General features: G+C 42.8%; 1 protein-coding gene across 1 annotated transcript in view; it reads left to right on the forward strand.

The window, feature by feature from the left end:
* myo10 (myosin X) overlaps window positions 1–19,581 on the forward strand; it is a 338,767-nt gene that overhangs the window by 93,384 nt on the left and 225,802 nt on the right. Inside the window, exon 5 of the mRNA XM_060824560.1 lies at window positions 17,327–17,461. Within this exon, the coding sequence (XP_060680543.1) occupies window positions 17,327–17,461 (135 nt within the window). The remainder of the gene's footprint in view (window positions 1–17,326; window positions 17,462–19,581) is intronic.

A 19,581-nucleotide genomic window follows, 5' to 3' on the forward strand; every position in this document is an offset into this window, starting at 1 on the left:
TAATTGAGATCAGAGACCTGGCTCCAAGGTGACCTAGAATGAGAACTCAATACCCAGGGGTATTCAATTTTCAGGATCGATGGACAGAAAGGAAAGGGAGGTAGGGTGGCATTGCAAGTTAAGGAAGTGATTAACACAACAGCAAGGAAGGACATGGGCCTGGACAAAATGGAATCTGAATGGTTACAGCTGTGCAACACCAAAGGGGGTAAGTAATGTTAGTGGGAGTTGTATACAGACCATAAAATAGTAGTTGTGAACTTGGGGAGTGTATAAAACAGGAAATTAGAGAGTTGTGCAGTGGGGCTACAGCCATTATTATGGGTGACTTCAATCTACATAATGATCGGATTAAGCAAACTGATGATAATGTGATGGAGGAGGATTTCCTGGAATATATGAGGGCTCGTTCACTCAACCAATATTCGAGAAAGTGAGGACTGCAGATGCTGGAGATCAGAGTCAAAGAGTGTGGTGCTCGAAAAGCACAGCTGGTCAGGCAGTATCCAAGGAGCAAGAGAGTCAATGTTTCGCCCATATGCTCTTCATCAGGAGAGCTTATGCTCAAAACGTTGACTCTCCTGCCCCTCAGATACTGCCTGACCAGCGGTGCATTTCCCGCATCACATTCTCAACAGTACTCAGCCAATATATCAAAGAACCAAGTAGAGAGCAAATCATCCTCAACTGAGCATTGCACAAGGAGAGAGAATTAATTGGCAACATTGTGGTGTGAGATCCTTTGGGGAAGAGTGACCATAATATGGTTGAATTCTTCATTAAAATGGACAATGATACGAATAAATTTGAAACTAGGATTCTGAACATAAAGCTAACTTTGGTATGAGGCGTGTATTGGCGAGGGCAAACTGACCAAGAATACTAAAGGGGCTGGTGTTGGATAGGCAATAGCAGACATTTAAAGAACATATGGGTGAACTTGAACAATTGTCCATCTCTATCTGGCATTAGACTAAATCAGTGAAGGTGGCTCAACTGTGGTTAACAAGGAAATCAAGGATCATGTTAAAGCCAAAAAGGAGGTATATAAGTTGGCCAGAAAAATTCACCTAACCTGCACAACCTTTGGACTGTGGGAGAAAACCAGAGCACCCGGAGGAAACCCATGCAGACTCGGGGAAAATGTGCAAACTGCACGCACGCAGTTACCCGAGGCTAAGATTGAACCTGGATCCCTGGCACTATGAGACTGCAATGCTAACCACTGAGCCCTGCAGAGTGTTCAGGGTTTCTCCAAAGCTTGTATAGTGAGGGAAAATAGTGAATTGTCAGGATAATGCTGTGTGGTTTGAGAGGGACAGTAACAAGTTGGCCAAATGGTCTGACACCTGGAAAAAGAATTTCCACACAGAGAAATGTGAAGTAATGCGTTTTAATGGAAGGTACAGTCAGTCAATGTTACCTCTCCATGAAGTACAGGAGGAGAGGGTCCTTGATGTTCATGTGGACGATTATCTGTAGATAGCCAGATAATTAGAAACACGGCCATTAAGGCAACTTCTCGGATCTTTGGGTTTACAAACACAGAGGCAGCGAGTGTAAAAGCAAGGAAATGATGCTACAACTTGAGATAGTGTGTTTCAGGTTATCTTTACTAACACACTCACCAGCTTGCTATATTCATAACTCTTTACTAACCCGTTGTTTACTATAACACTATTCAGTCATTTACAAAACCACATCTTGGAGTATATATCACTATTGAAATATGGACTAAAATTAAAACATCCTTTTCATCTTAAATCCTTATCAGGCCTATTTCTACATCAAAAGCTACCTCTGAATAGGTGTCAATGTCATAAACCATACCTGCCCCATCAAGTCTCCATATTATTAATCAACCCTTACCAACCACCACCTGGAACTGCATAGATTATAGAAACCCAAACATTTTCCCCAATTTACATGTACTTGTTAAATATCTTGTCGCTGGGCTGTTATCCCTTTAAAAAAAAGTAACTGTCAAAACAGCGCTGATGTGAAATTGCACAAATGAATGTCTGAATGAAACTCTCACTGACAAACAGTAAACAAATCTCACAGCCCAGCTGTGGTCATCAGTTTAATATGCTTCATTCTTTTAAAAAGTATAGATGCAATTTCTAACTTATTCAGAACCTACAGGCCTAGTATTTTTTTTAACATTTACTATCGTAAAAGGAAGAAAGGACAAAACATCACTTAATTATGTAGTTCAACAGTCACTCTGAATCCTATTTAATCCAGCATTTAACACCTGTTTTAACCCATCTCCTATCTCCCAGGACAGAAGCCCCTCAGACCTTTGTTTCATCTGTAGTACACAATGTAACACCATAGTAATGGAATTTTAACCTATGTAAAAACTGTGTATGAAAAGACTAGTGTAAGAATTGTATTTCAGAATACTATTGCTGCCTCAAACTTGTGGGTTACTCGTAGTTTCTGAAGAAAGAGGCTATTTTGCCAATCACCGATTTCGATCATTACTTGAGCGTGATCCCACAAGCTCTACAAATCATTGGTCAGGCAATATTTGGAGTATTCTGTTCAGTTCTGGGTACCTGCGAGAAGGGAAGCGTTATTGCCCTGGAGAGAGTTCAAAGGAAATTTACAAGAATGCTACCATGAATGAGGGATTTTAGATACAAGGAAAAATGAGAGAAAATGGGTTTATTTTCCTGGATCAGAAAAGATTAAGGAGGTGACTTTGTGAAGGTTTTCAAAATTATGAGCAATTTTGCCAGAAGGATGCAAGGATATTCTGTTTGCAAGTGTTAGTATGTAAGTAACTAAGGGTGACAATTTAGTGATTGTCAGCAAGAGAGCTAGGAGAGAGTAAACTTGGGGGGAGTTGTTAGGATTTGGAATTTGTTGCCATGGAGAGTGGTGGAGGCAGATTCCAGAAGAGATTTCAAAAGAAAACTGGATGTATATTTGAAAGTGATGCATTTCGAGGGCAGTCGAGATGGGGCTGGAGAATGGGTCTAGCTGGGTCGCTTTGTCAGGACTCTGTACAGGCTTGATGGGTTGAATGGCTTTCTTCTATACTGTGCAGTCCTATGGTACTAGAATAGAACAAAAATGAAAACATCGTAAGTAACAGGGCACACAGTGTGGTTATTAGGCTTATAAAAGATGGAAATTGAGAATTAGGGCAATTGACTTCAGGAGAATTAGGCATTTATTTATGATGTAAAATTTGAAACAATACTTCTAAATAAGCATAGCTGGTAATATAGAAGTATTCAAACTCAACCATGCAAATCGCGCTATTTAATTAGAATAATTGTGCTTTTTTTTCTGTTCAGATGGGATACCTTTTGTCCTATCTTAACTTCATATTCTATTGGTTGATATCTTCACCCTTATTTCTGGGGAGGTGATGGCCTTGTGGGATGATTGCTGGATTGGTAATCTGGAGACTCTGGTCATGTTTTGGGATCCGGGTTTGAATCCTGCTGTGGCAGATGGTGGAATTTGAAGTGTTTAGAAGTTTGGAATTAATGACCTTGAAAGCATTGTCAGAAAAATGGATTTTGGTCACTAATCGCCTTTTAGGGATGGCGACTGCTATCCTTATCTGGTCTGGCCTACATGTGACTCCAAACCCACTGCAATGTTGTGCAATTTTGTTTACAAAATTATGAGGGGCAGGGATGGGATAAATAGGTAAAGTCTTTTCCCTGGGGTCCAGAACTAGAGGGTCATAGGTTTAGGGTGAGAGGGGAAAGATATAAAAGAGACCTAAGGGGCAACCTTTTCACGCAGAGGGTGGTACGTGTATGGAATGAGCTGCCAGAGGATGTGCTGGAGGCTGGTACTATTGCAACATTTAAAAGGCATTTGGATGAGTATATGAATAGGAAGGGTTTGGAGGGATATGGGTTGGGTGCTGGCAAGTGGGACTAGATTGAGTTGGGATATCTGGTCGGCATGGACAATTTGGATCGAAGGGTGTGTTTCCATGCTGTACACCTCTATGACTCTGATTTTCAACTGCCCTTCGGGCAATGGAGGTAAATCTGGGTAATAAATGCTGGCCAACCAGCAATGCCGTCATCTTGTAAATGATTTAAAATGTTCAACATAGCCTTGATAAGTTACAATATGCTTATTAGGTTTGTCTGTTCCAGTTAGCTTGGATTCCTTGTTTTGGTAATCCAAGTCTTCCTGCTGATATTGAAACTCATGTATTATCTGTATTAATTTCACTTGATGGTTCACATACAAAATGGCTCTTTCAGTGGTGAATTAGGCAGTCACAGATGGGCACTATACTAGCCTACTCAGTGAATAAGCACTGCTATATTTCCAAGTCTGGTCAGAGTCATGGTGGTGAACATGCAGGTGGCTTTTCCACATTGCCGTTGTCCTCAACAGAAATGGCTTTGGGTGTGAAAGGCACAGTCGGAGGATGTTTGACAAATTTTTGCAGTGTGTGTTGTAGATTGGTGGAGGGAGTCGATGTGGTGCCATTCAAGCCTACTGCTTTGTCCTGGATGGTGTCAAGCTGTTTGAGTGTTGCTGAAGCTGCACCTATCCAGGCAAGTGGGCAGTATTCCATCACACTCCTGACTTGTGCCATGTACGTGGCCACAGGCTTTGGGAAGTAAGGAGATGGTGCCTCGTCTCTGACTTGCTGTTATCGCCACTTCATCGGGCAAACCCATGTCAAGGGTAGTGGTGAGATTGACTTTCACTGAAGATGATTGTTACGTGACATTTGTGTCGCACCAATGTTACTTTATCCAGACTTGAGTTGAAAAGTGTCATAGTCTCGGTCTAGTTGTATTTTAACATGGACTATTTCAGTGTCTGAGGAGACACAAATGGTGCTGAGTACTGCACAATCATCTGCGAACATCCCCTCTTCTGACCTGATGCTGGAGGAATGCTCATTGAAGCCATTGAAGGTGGTTGGGCCTGAGGAATTTCTTGGAGTTGTCTTGTAGCTGAGATGACTGGCCTCCAAAAACCACAACCGGCTTCTTTTGTGTCAGGGATCTGGCACTAACCAGCAGAGAGTTTGCTCCTAATTTCTAATGATTACAGTTTTGCTAGGGTTCCTTGATTCCACACAAGTTCAAATGTGGTCTGAATGTCATGGGCTTCAGCTATTTGATCCAAGGCTGAAATGAGGTCAGGAGCTGAGTACTCATGATGGCACCCAAACTCGGCATTGGTAAGCAGGTTTTTGTGAAACTGGTGCTAATTGGTTGCACTATTGATATCTTAGATGGCTTTACAGATGATCAAGAGTAGACTGATGGGGTTATCATTGGCAGTGTTGGATTTCTTGTATTTGGTGTATAGGACATACTTGAGCAATTGTCAAAATTGTCAGATAGATGGCAGTGTTGGTACCTGTACTGGACCAGCTTGGGTAGGTACACTGCAAGCTGTGGAGCTGGATGACCTTCAGACTATTTAGGAGGCGGAAGGGGTTATTGAGAGAAGTTACAGAGAGGTAGTCACGCCTCCATTAGGGACAGAAAGGGACCGGCAGGCAGTGCAAGGAACCCCTGTGGCTGTTCCCCTCAGTAACAAGTTTACCATTTTAGATACTGTTGAGGGGGACAACTTAGAGGTAAGCCATGGGGGTACAGGTCTCTGTCACAGGGTCTGTCCCTGTTGCTCAGAAGGGAAGGGGGAAGAGAGGCAGAGCATTAGTCATCAGGGACTCCATAGTTAGCAGGACAGATAAGAAGAGGTTCTGTGAGAACGATAGAGACTCACGGTTGATGTGTGAGGGTGCCAGGGTTCGTGATGTTTCGGATCATGTTTTCTGGATCCTTGATGGAGAGGAGGAGCAGCCCCAAGTCATGGTGCACATAGGCCCTAACTAGATAGGTAGGAAAAGGGATGGGGATTTAAGGCAGAAATTCAGGGAGCTCGGGTGTAAGTTTAGTGCAAGAACAAACCATTATCTCTGGGTTGTTGCACGTGCCACATGCTAGCGAGGCGAGGAATGGGGAGAGAGAGGAGCTGAACGCGTGCCATTCGAGATGGTGCAGAAGGGAGGGTTTCGGGTACCTGGATAATTGAGGCTCTTTCTGGCGTAGGTGGGACCTCTACAAACAGCATGGCCTACATCTGAACCAGGGTGATACCAATATCCTGGGTGAAGGAATTTGCTCGTCCTCTTTGGGAGGGTTGAATTAATTCAGCAGGGATATGGGAATCTAATTTGTGTCTACTTCTACACCAGGAGCATCCAGAATTATGTGGGTGAACTTGCAGCGTGGGTTGGCACCCGGGACTTCTATATTGTGGCCATTCAGAGACATGGATAGAGCAGGGACAGGAATGGTTACTGCAGGTTCCGGGATTTAGATGTTTCAGTAAGTACAGAGAAGATGGTTAAAAGACAGTGAGGTGTGGTGTTAGTCAAGGACAGTATTTAGGTGGCAGAAAGGATATTTGAGGGATCGTCTATTGATGTGGTATGGGCTGAGGTAATTATTAGGCAAGATTTAAGATGCATAGGATGGGAAGGAAACTGCAGGGGACGAGCACAATTGAAATGTGGAGCTTATTCCACATAGTTACAAGTTTGCCAGGAAGGACTAAAGAGAGCGCGAAGAAGAGCCAGTTGGGGTCATGAGATGTGGTTGGCAGGTAGAATTAAGGAAAACCCTAAAGCTTTCTGTAGGTATATCAGAAATAAAAGAATGGTGAGAGTAATGTTAGAGCTGAAAATGTGTTGCTGGAAAAGTGCAGCAGGTCAGGTAGCATCCAAGGAGCAGGCGAATCGACGTTTCGGGCATGAGCCCTTCTTCAGGAATCCGTCCTGAAGAAGGGCTCGTGCCCGAAACATCGAATCTCCTGATCCTTGGATGCTGCCTGACCTGCTGCACTTTTCCAGCAACACATTTTTCAGCACTGATCTCCAGCATCTGCAGTCCTCACTTTCTCCCAGAGTAAGATTAGAGCCAATCAAGGACAGGAGTGGGAAGTGTGGAGTCTGAGAAGATGGGGAAATGCTAAATGAATTTTTTTTGTCAGTATTCACACTGGAAAAAGACAATGTTGTTGAGGAGAATATGGAGATACAAGCTAATAGCCTAGATGGAATTGATGTGCGCAAGGAGGAAGAGTCAGCAATTCTGGAAAGAGTGAAAATAGCAAAGTATCCTGGGCCGGATGGGATTTATCCCAGAATTCTTTGGGAAGCCATGGCGAAGATTGCAGAACCTTTGGCTTTGATCTTTCTGTCATCATTGTCTACAGGAATAGTGCTAGAAGACTGGAGGATAGCAAATATTGTCCCTTGTTCAGGAAGGGGTGTAGAGACAATCCTGATAATTATAGACCAGCAAGCCTTTCTTTGGTTGAGGGTAAAGTGTTGGAAAGGGTTAAAGGAGATTATTACAAATCATTAGAAAGGAATAAGTTGATCAGGGATAGTCAATGTGGTTTTGTGAAGGGTCGGTCATGCCTCACACACCTTATTGAGTTCTTTTGAGATGGTGACCAAACAGATGGATGAGGGTAAAGCAGTATGTATGGATTTCAGAAAGGTTTTTGATAAGGTTCCCCATGGTAGGCTATTGCACAAAATACGGATGCATGAGATTGAGGGTGATTTAGCTGTTTGGATTAGAAGTTGGGTAGCTGAAAGGAGACAGAGGGTGGTGGTTGATAGGAAATGTTCAACTTGGAGTTCAGTTGCTAGTGGTGTACCGCGAGGATCTGTTTTGGGGTCACTGTTGTTTGTCATTTTTGTAAGTGACTTGGATGAGGGTGTAGAAGGTTGGGTTAGTAAATTTGCAGATGACATTTAGGTCGGTAGAGTTGTGGATTGTACTGCAGGATGTTGTAGGTTACAGATGGACATAGATAAGCTGCAGAGGTGGGCTTGAGGTGGCAAATGGAGTTTAATGCAGGAAAGTATGAGATGATTCACTTTGGAAGGAGCAACAGGAATACAGAGTACTGGGCTAATGCTAAGATTCTTGGTAATGTAGATGAGCAGAGAGATCTCGGTGTCCAAGTACGTAACTCCCTGAAAGTCGCCACCCAGATTGATAGGGTTGTTAAGAAGGAAGACAGTATTAGCTTTTATTGGTAGAGTGATTGAGTTCGGAGCCACGAGGTCATGTTGCAGCTGTACAAGACTCTGGTGTGGCCACACTTGGGGTATTGCGTACAGTTTTGGTCACTGTATTATGGGAGGAATGCGAACGTTTTGGAGAGAGTTCAAAGGACATTTACTAGCTTACTGCCTGGTATGGAGGGAACATCTTACGGGGAAAAGCTGAGGGACTTGAGGCTGTTTTTGTTAAAGAGAAAAAGGTTGAAAGGTGACTTAATTGAGATATATAAGATAATCGGAGAGTTAGATAAGGTGGACAGTGAGACCCTTTTTGCTCAGATGATGATGGCTGGCATGAAGGCACATAGCTTTAAATTGAGGGATGACAGATGTAGTGCAGGTGTCAAAGGTAGTTTCCTTACTCAAAGTAGTAGGGGAATACACTGCCTGCAACAGTCGATTTGCCAACTTTAAGGGCATTTAAATGGTCATTGGATAGACATATGGATGAAACTGGAATGGTGTAGATTAGATGGGCTTTCGATTAGTTCCATAGGTTGCTGCAACATTGATGGCTGAAGGGCCTGTACTGCACTGTAATGTTCTATGTTCTGGAGCATGGATCTTTAGTACCGTTGTCATAATATTGTCAGGACCCATCTCCAATGCTCCAACTATATTGTGATATCACGTGGATTAAATCAAATTGTCTGAAGACTGACATCTGTGATGCTGGCAGCATCTGGAATTGGCCAAAATGGATCATCTGTCCTGCACTTCTGACTGAAATGTTGTTGTGAATATTTAAACGTTTAAGGATGTGGCTTCCCCCCCCTGCCCAGCCTTAAATCTATGCCTTCTAGTTTTGAACTCCCTACCCTGGGGAAAAGATAGCATACCAAACGCTGCCTTCACTATCCTATCTACTTGTGACTCCACTTTCAAGGAACAATGAACTTGCACTCCAAGGTCTCTTTGTTCAGCAACACTCCCCAGGACCATATTACCAAAAGGATGCGGGTGCTTTGAAGAAGGTGCAGAGAAGTTTCACCAGGATGTTGCCTGGTATGGAGGATGCTAGCTTTGAAGAGAGGTTGAGTGAGTTAGGATTATTTTCTTCAAAAAGATGAAGGTTCATGGGGACCTGACTGAGGCCTACAAATTCATGAGAGGTATAGACAGGGTGGATAGCAAGAAGCTTTTTCCCCAGAGTGTGGACTCCATTATTAGGGGTCACAAGTTCAAGGTGAGAAGGTGTCCAGAATGCATTGCCAGCTGAGGTGGTTGAGGCAGGAATGATTGCGTCACTTAAGATGTATCTAGGGAGCAAACGGATACAGATCCTTAGAAAATAGGCGATAGGTTTTAATGGAGGACCTAGATCGGCACAGGCGTGGAGGGCTGAAGGGCCTGTTCCTATGCTGTCAGGTTCTTTGTCCTTTGTTCTTGCCATTAAGTGTAGTAGTCCTGTCTTTTCACTCCTCTGACTGTCTGATCAAGGTCCTTTGTGCTGTGAGATTACCTCCTTTGCTGACCACTATACGAACAATTTTGGTGTCATCTGCATAGTTACTAACCATTCCTCCTATGTTCGCAACCAAATTATTTTATATGACAAAATGCAGTGGACCCAGAACTAGTCTTTGTGGCACACCACTGGTCACAGGCCTCCAGTATGAAAAGCAACACCCCACCACAACCATCTGTCTCCTACCTTCAAGTCAATTATGTATCCAAATGGCCATATATAACCTGATATATATTTTTCCGCTTTTGTTGGTTCTCTCAGCATTTGCCCCAGACACAGTCTAGTAACTGCACCTTTTAGGTCTTGACCAGCTCAATCATTGGTACTGCTACTGAGCCACTCTTGGTGTTGGATATTGAAATTCCCACCCAGAGAACATTTCGCGCCATTGTCATCCTCCAGGTGTTGCTCAACATGGAGGAGTACTGTTTGATCGGCTGAGGGAGATTGGCAGAATATTTATTTGCCCATGTTTCACCTGAAGTGAGATTTTGTGGGGTCCAATCCATTTTGGGGATTCCCAGGATAACTTGCTGCCAACTGTGGATCACTCTGCTGCTAATGTTGAGTCAGTGCTGCTGGTGGGACAGGGTCCCATTGAAGGGCAAGTTCAGAGAATCCTAACCACTTAGAATCAGGCCATTTGGTGTAACAAGTCTACACTGACCCTCTAAAGAGTACCCCACCTAGTTGCATTACCCCTACCCAATTGCTCTTCATTTACTCCTGACTAATGCACCTAACCTGCACATCCCCAGACACTGTGGGCAATTTAGCATGGCCAATTCGCCTGACCTCCACATCTTTGGATTGTGGGAGGAAACTGGAGCACCCAGAGGAAACCCACACAGACATGGCGAGAATGTGCAAACTCCACACAGACAGTCGCACCAGGCTGGAATTGAACCCGGGTCCCCAACACTGAGAGGCAGACATGCTAGCCACTATGCCACCCACTAATTTGATTTGCAAGTTAATTTGTTTTTTAGACTATATAAATTACCCTAAGATTGGAGTAGAAAGATGAGTTAATGGTAGTTGGCTTTTTACTAGGATGCGGGATTTCCAAACTTGGGGGCTCACTTGTAAGCTGAGAGGAGAGAGGCAAAGTTTATACACAGTATGAGGTTTGAGTGTGGGATGAATGTCCTGAGGAATTGGTGGAGGTGGGGAATATTGCAACATTTAAAAGATAGATACATGAATAGGAATGGTTTGGAGGGATATGTGCCAGGAGAAGAAAGGTGGGGCTAGTTTCATTTGGGATTGTGTTCTACATAGACTGGTTGGACTGCGGAGACTGACAAATGACCAAGTTCTGTGGGGCAACCTCTGGAAATGTTGATAAGTGTCTGGGATGTTGTGGTTTGATTCCATGAATATGATATTGAGCTGTAGCTTGACTCGTCCGCCAGTTATGGTACTAGCCCCCAGGTGTGAGTGAGGAGGACTCTGCAGGGTCCACAGGGCTGTTTCTGCTATTTCTCTTTTCTGGTGCCTTGGTCAATGTCAGCTGGTCCACCTGATTTCATTTCTTTGCTCAAACGTAATAGCGATTGTCACAACTGAATGGCTCACTTCACCAATTCAGGGAGTCCACCATTGCTGTGGGCCTCGGGTCACATGAGGGTCACAGCAGATTTCCTCCCTGTGCACCAAAGGAGTTTTTTGGACAATCTGCAATCGTTTCATGGTCATTGTTAGATGTGTAATTCCAAATGTTGACTGAATTCGTATTCCACCATCCACCATGGCAGAATTCAAACTTGGGTCTCTTGAGTGTTCACTGAGTTTCTGGATTCATGGTGCAGCAGCGATACCACTAGGCTGTTGCCTCCGAGAGATTGACCACCGAATGTAGTCGGTCACATTTGTCAGTCTCCTGATGGCCAGTTGGTAAAGCAAGAAACAGTCAAAATGTGTGGCGCTGGAAAAGCCCAGCAAGTCCGGCAGCATCTGAGGAGCACGGCAAATCAACATTCAGGAATATGGAGGGGGGGGGGGGGGGGGGGGAGAAGTAGACTGAAAGGTAAATCGTAGAGTGGGAGTAGGGCTAGGGGAAGCCATCTGGGAGGGTGATAGGTAGATGAAGGTATATGGTGATGGTGAAAAGTCTGAGGGGAGAGTGGACCGGATAGTGGGAAGGAAGATGGACAGGTAGGATAGTTTAAGACAGTGGTTCAGAGTTGGAGGGTTGGATCTGGGATGAGTAGGGAGGTGGGGAGTTGAGGAAACTGGTGAAATCCCCATTGTTGTCATATAGTTGGAATCCCAAGGTGGAAGATGAGGTGCTCTTCCTCCAGGCATCGGGAGGCTTGGATTTGGTGGTGGAGATGGTCCAGGACTTGCATGTCTTTGGAGGAGTGTGAGGGGGAGTTGAGGTGGTTGACCACAGGGTGGCGGTGGTGTTTGGTGCACATGTTCAACAGGTGTTCCCTGAACCATTTCACAAGTTGGCGTTCTGTCCCCCCAGTGCGGAGGAGACTACACTAAGAGCACTGGACACAGTAGATGAGGTATTTGGATGTGCAGGAAAATCTCTGCCGAATATGGAAGGATTCTTTGGAGCCTTGGATAGAAGGGCGGAGGTGAGGGCTTAGGTTTTACACTTCTGGTTGACAGCAAGTGAAAGTGAAGAATATAAAGTGGAGAATTGGGGATGTGGACCTAATGAATGACTCGCGAGGGGAATGGTCCCTGCAAAATGCTGATAGGAGTGGGGAGGGAAATAGACCTCTGGGGTCTGATTATAGGTGGCAGAAATGATGTGTTTTATCTGGAGATTAGTGGGGTGGAAGCTGAAAACCAGGGGGTTGTATCCTTGTTGCGGTTGAAGGGGTGGGGTTCAAAGGCAGAGGTGCAGGAAGCACTGGAGGGCATTGTTGATCACGTGTTGTGGGGGGGAGAGAATTGTTGTTCTTGAATTAGGAGGCCATTTGGGATGTCCTGGGAGCAGATACATTGGAGGCAGAAGAATTGGAAGTAAGGAATAACAATGTTTTTACAGGAAGTGGGAGGATATGTGAATTTTCCAATTGCTGCTCTGCTTACTCCCTCGTTGGGTCAGAAAGAAACAGCTAGCATTTTAAAATCATGCCCAATATGCATAGAGTGTTTTTCATCTAATATTATTGTTATCGTAAAATACATTTTTCACACTAGATGACAATGAAATAACCCAAGTGCCAGTTTTCAATTTCTGTAAACATCACCTAAAATGTTAATGCTGTATTTTTCCATCTGTACTGGAAAACTGAAAGTACATTTACTATCAAAGTGAAACAGTTTCCTGTTTTCTGTAAATGACAAAAAAAATTATAACCTTGCAAATTTGAAGCGTACTGTTTGTACATTTCAATACTGCGACAACACTTCTATGGGAGTTGAGTTTGGTGGGTGTTACAAAGATTATGTTACTGAAAATCTTTTTATTTTCCCTTTAAGATACTAAATCTGACTATTGCCTCCTGTAACTAGTGCTCTCAATCAACATTAAATTAGTCTTTTGGTGCTAATACATAAATGTAGGAAGATGTTTGAGCCAATATTCTGTGATGTGCATTTGACATTTTCCAAAGTCCTCAATTTCTCCTCTAAGTTGATCCACATACTTGAGCTTGAAATGTTTGAGGACATAATCTAACTGTGCAAGTTGAGATCTATAACTGCACTGCTAGGTGTAATTTCATTGTTAAAGTAATTACAGTATACAGAGGAACCTCGATTATTCGAAGGGCATGGTTGGGGAGTATTTCATTTTGGTTAATCAAATGCTGGATAACATCGTTGAGCCTAGCATTGGGACCTTGCAATCTTGCTGGATAATCGATGTTCCTCCAAAGTTTCCCCCAATATCCAAAACTAGAGCATTCCTTTGAAACCTTTCATAGCCGGAATGGAATAAAGCAAAGAAGCAATTACTGTTTTTGGAAAAGCAGAAATCCTTTTTGGCTTTCTTTCAGTTAGCGAAAACCGGTACTAATGTAAAAGGTCTATGGTAAAAGCCAAGTGGCGTAAAGCAAACTTTTGAAAAGCGTTGGACACATGTAATCCCAATTCTTGCAACAAGGATGTCTGTAAAACGTGAGCCAGCTGTTCAACTGAGTTATTTTCTTATGAAAGGTTTTTTTTTAAATAAGAGTAGCTAACAAATACTCTTCACACAAAAGCAATCACACTGCACTCTGAATAAAGATTCTTTATTCTAGAACAGCTGGTTACTTGCAAACATGACAGCTTCATTTAACGGTCAGAAACACAGGACATGCTTCATAAATTGACATGGAATGTATACCCTCTGAATTAAAGAAAGCATGTATTCAAACAAATTTGTCCACTTTCAACTTCCTCTCAGTTGATGTGAGAAACTGGTTACCTGGCTACAAGTGCATGATTAAAACCCAGTTATATAGTTTATTTAAAATAGGATAGAGGAAAGAAGTCACCCCACAATTTGGCGTTGCTATGAATTTTATTAACCTGGAAATTAAGTTTAGTATTTCTAAACTTACTTTTGAACTGGGGCAGTATGCACGTGTGATTGGCCTGTAATGAAGCATGAAATAGTATCCACTAATGCATACTCAAAATTGTCAGACTGCTGGTGTGGCACCTAATTCTGACTGGGCAAAAGTATTTTTTTCTATTAAATGTTGGGAAGTTGAATGCAATTGGACTGGATCCAGTGCATGGCATTCCCATGTCATAGGAAGGGGAAAAGCAGTTGTGGGATTGGAATTTTGAAATTGTCACCTCCGTTTACTTTTACAGACATTGGAAATGTGGCAGGTCATAACCTCCGACCCAAGAACACTGGGTTGGGTTCAGATTTTAGTGCGTAATTTGGACCCTGTATATTATTCTTCCTATTGATTCGAAGTTTAGCCACCTGCTCTGCCATTGAAGTGTGGAACAGATGCCAGTCTGTTAGGGGTACTTTAAAAACCTTGAATTAATTCAATCCAGCTACCTATTATGTTCTAGTACTTCACAGATTGTAATGTAGAACACACTGGAGATTGTGTTATCACAGCTGTAGGTTAAATCTAATTAGGAATATTTCACTGAGTCCCAAACCAGACTGGAATTTAATGGCCTCTGCAAGGTGAGTTGGAGGCAAGGGCAGGCTTGCTTACTTTTATTCACTTGTGGGATGTGTCCTTCTTTGGCTTGGCCAGCCTTTATTCCCCATCATCCTGTACTGGATAAGGTGATGGTAAGCTGACTTTTAAGTCTTTCCTGGGACATTCTTTCCCTGAATTCATAGTGGGTAGGTCTTATTTATTGGAATACACTTCAGAAACCTACTCCAGCTGCTTACTTCACTGTTTCCTGGCTGACTTGTCATTTTACACTTAATTATCTTCTGCTGCCCATAATTTAATCATTAGCCATCAATTACCCAGACCTTACATTCCAGGATTTCTTGACAGGATTTTCTGAGGATTACATTGCAAGAAATGAGATGCTAGCATAATTGGATTTCGTGTAAGGAAGAATTTTGGAAACAGGATGTTAGGGCTCTGAATCGTTTCATGACTTTGAGAGTGAAGTAAATAGAACAAAGAACAGTACAGCACAGCACCAGGCCACTTGGCCATCCAAGCCTGCACCGACACATTTGTCCATTCATGTTAAAACTGCCTTCACTTTCAGTATCCCGATTCTCTTTCTGTTAATGTATTTGTCCAAGTGCTTCTGGAAAGCTGCTGTTGTATCTCTTCCATGATCACCTCTGGCAGTGCGTTCCAGGTGTTTAACACACACTCTTTGTGTGAAAAACTGGCCTAGCACCTGGCTTTTAATCCCCACCTAAATGCATCTTGAATCTGTGTTCCCCAGTAATTCGACCCCTCCACCTTAAAGCCTTATACTTTCAACTCTATCCATGCCATTCGCAATCTTATAGGCATCTATCAGGTCACCCCTCAACCTTCTGCATTCCAGTGAAAACAAACCCAGTCTATCCAACCTTTCCTCATCGTTAAACTTCCCCATACCAGACGAAATCCTGGCAAACTATTTCTGTACCCTCTCCAAGGCATCCATATATTTCTGGTAGTGTGGTGACCATAACTGTATGTAATATTCCAGGTGTGCTTCAACTAAAGTTCTATAAAGCTACAGCATAACTTGCCTATCTTTATACTTAATGCCCCTTCCAATGAAGGTAAGCATGAAATAGGCTTTTTTTCCCCCCCAACTTTTACCTACCTGTGCTGTTGTCTTTGGTGATCTGTGGACCTGCACACCCAGATCCCTCCGCATATCAACACTCCTAAGGGTTTCTGAATTTTGAGAAGATTTGTAGCTCAGATTGAGATTCAGGTTGTAAGTTTGCTCACCTGAGGTAGCAGGTGTGTTCTCAGATGTTTTGTCGCTATGTTGGGTAACATCATCAGTGAGCCTCCGGGGATGCACTGGTGTTCTGTCTTGCTTTCTATTAAAGTGTCTTGGACTCCGAAGGTGGGTGATATCATTTCCAGTTCTTTTTCTGAAAGATTGGTAAATGGGATCCAAATCAATGTGTTTATTGATGGAGTTCCTGTTTGAATGCCAGGCCTCGAGGCACTTCCATTGGTGTTGGATTAGCCTGTCCTAGGACTGGTTAATATATGTTTAAAAAGCCTTGAAATTCTCTTTTTAATCCTGTTTCGTAATGACTTTTGATCATTCTAATTTCCTGTTCAAGATCTCTCCTTCCTACCATATGTACTTCAGGAGTTTTGTCAGTTCCCATTCTCCGCAACCATACATGCAGGTATTTTTTCTAGAATACTGTAGTTGGGTTCCAGTAAAACCTTGCTTTATATAAAAAGTGGGGTTGGCGCAGACCAGCAGAAAATATCACTCGTGATTACTCAAAAATCACCCAAAAGTCTAATACAGCATAGAGCATAGCCTGAATGAAGGTTGAAATAGTGTTTGTTAACAAACCAAAACTAAATTTAACACAATACATTTTAAAACGTGTGAGAAAGCTGGTCTTTGTACAGTACCCCTGGTAGCTGCTCTGTCGGCAGCTGACATTGGTGCATGCACAGTATGGAATGAAAGACCAGCGCTGACATCACACATACGCCGAATGACGCAAAAACTTCGGCGCAGACATTGGCATGTGCGCATAAACCTATCCCCACAGTGTTAGTGCGATTGCAAACAGAGGCAAGCATTCTCGAAAATTCCGTTTCCTAATTCTTCAGCAACGGTCTAGCCAAATTGTCCCGCTAAAATGTGTGTTATCCCAGAGCTACCTGTGTGCTTCTTTGTTCTTTTTGACCAAGGTCATAACATGACAGCTTGCCAACCTGTCCCTCATTCTCACAGGAATGTGCCACTCCTGAACTCTTATCCACTGCTGTTTGAAATACTCCCACATGACCCATATGGATTTACCCTCAAACAGCCGCCTCCAAACAAAAATTTTCCGGTTCCTGCCTAATGTTGTTGTAGTTTGCCTCCCCCCATTTTAACACCTTCACCCAAGAACTGCTGTTATCCCTACCCGTGAGTATCTTTAAACTGACGGGATTATGGATGTTAATCCAGACATGCTGTCCCACTGAAACTTCACTCATCTGACCGGGCTTATTTCCCAAAACCAGGTCCAATATAACCCCTTCCCTGGTTGGAATGCTTACGAAGTGTATCAAGAAACCCTCCTGAATGGTCCTTACAAATTTGGATAACATTTAAAGAATGTATTGGGTATTGTTGTTATGTGTTATTTATGTTAATCTATAATGGTGTTTTTGTTGTAGTGGAGAAAGTGGTGCTGGGAAAACTGAAAGCACAAAACTTATCTTGAAGTATTTATCAGCAATGAGCCAGCATTCCCTTGATGTTACAGCAAAAGAAAATGTCTCCTATGTTGAGCAGGCTATTTTGGAAAGCAGGTAAGGTGATGAATGCCTGAATGCTTAGTTTGTACATGCAATCAAGGTTTCAATGAGAATTTGGACATCTTGGTGTCATTCAATATGTTTGAGCTATAATATTTTGATGCATCTACTTAATGTTAACCTCTCTCATTTTTTAAATAACTAATATTATACTTCTTTCAAACTTTTTCTTCTGTTAAGCAGGGCAAATTGCTCGGATGCAGAGATTTCTACATTTGGTCTATTAATTTTATGTCTTCTGTGCAAACCTTTTTCCCCTCCTGTTCAGAAGGCACTGACTGAAATTAGGATTTTCCAGTAGCTTGCTCAAGTTGTCTTTTTATTTCAGTGTAGTGTTGATATTAGAGTCTGTTCTGAAAGCAAAGAGGGAATATATTATATAATGTTCAGAGTGGGAATTCTTCAAGTGGAAAGTGCAAGGATATTAGAGTGATTCAATTCATATCGTCATATTTTATTTAAGCTGTAGCAGCTGGTATTTGCAGCTGCAGCAAGTAGGAGCTGTTGGACACCAAGATGATCCACAGTGAACTCATCTGTACCATGTGTTTAGAGCTTGAACAAGTGTGAATCTGAATTGAAGAACATGGTGTTAGTTTGCGTCAAGGACGGTGAGGGTTTCCTGGATAATTTGCTCCAGGTGGAGATCACACCACCTAGTTTAAGTAATTTAAACTTGGTCTGTGACCAAGGACAAGGTGGTGCATTTCTAGGTGAGGCTTGCAGGGAGATCAAGGGACAATTGTCGAGGAGGCTGTGATGATGCAGTTGCCCATCAGTTGTCCTGCAAGCTGCGTGGAGAGGAGAGCAGAGAGGACATGTGAACTGACCATGTCGCTGTGGTCGAAGGAGCCATCTAATTATGGATAGGAATTAGGAACTTATTAGCGTTGGGTGTATATAATTAGAAGATACGTACTGTTGTCTGCAGCTACATTTCAGAGTTCCAAAGGCTGTGTTGCCTGCATAGTGCCAAGGAAAAGGGTATCTTGGGCTGGAAAGGAAATTTATATATTTATAATTATAATTTATTCATGCGAACAACTGAGAAAACTAAGAAAGGAGGAACTGCTGAAGCAAGTTGAGCATTTAGGACCTCAATGATAAAACAGAACCATTATTGTAATAATGTCAGGATTTCTATCAGAACCATGGCCATACTGGTTCAGTGTAAATAACTTTAAATGTGTGACATAAAAATGGGTAGAGAAGAATTGGGTTGCTGTTTATGGGCTCCATTATTGATTAGATTAGATTCCCTACAGTGTGGAGATAAGCCCTTCGGCTCACCAGTCCACACAGACCCTCTGAAGAACAACCCACCCAGACCCATTTCCCCTTTGATTGATGCACCTAATACTGTGGGCAATTTAGCATGGCCAATTCACCTGATATAGAAGGGAGTTTTTCTAGTCAGACAGCCTTCATTTGAACTGTATTTGGATCAGTGTCTTGGCAAATGGATTCCTGAAGAAGGGCTCATGCCCGAAACGTCGATTCGCCTGCTCCTTGGATGCTGCCTGACCTGCTGCGCTTTTCCAGCAAAACATTTTCAGCTCTGATCTCCAGCATCTGCAGTCCTGACTTTCTCCTCAAATGGATTATCTAGTCCTTTAAATTAATTAGAGAGGGCTCAGAGTAGGGGATGCATTGGCTTACAAAGCTGAAGGATGTGGTGACTGTTTTGGCAATGATACTCCTGAGTAGAATAAGAAAGGACAGATCGCACAGACATATGAAAGCAGCACCAAATAAGGTGGCTTCATTACCTAGTTCCCTAAGTAACTACCTCCTTACTTTTCACTAACCTCCTCATTTGGTTCCCGTCCATTTGCCACATTAGTTTAAACCTTCCCCAACAGCGTTAGCAAAAGCACCCGCTCAGACATTGGTTCCAGTCCTGCCCAGCATGGACTGTCTGACTTGTAATAGTCCCACCTCTCCCAGAACCGGTCCCTTCCTATTCTTTCACTTCTATTCTGGCATGCACGTAATGCTGGTAGCAATCCTGAGATTACTACCTCTGAAGTCCTACTTTTTAACTTGTTTCCTAACTCTCTAAATTCTGCTTTTCGAACCTCATCACAGTTATTACCTATATCATTGGTGCCAAA

Source organism: Hemiscyllium ocellatum, chromosome 5, assembly GCF_020745735.1.
Source record: "Hemiscyllium ocellatum isolate sHemOce1 chromosome 5, sHemOce1.pat.X.cur, whole genome shotgun sequence".
Classification (NCBI taxonomy): Eukaryota; Metazoa; Chordata; class Chondrichthyes; order Orectolobiformes; family Hemiscylliidae; genus Hemiscyllium; species Hemiscyllium ocellatum.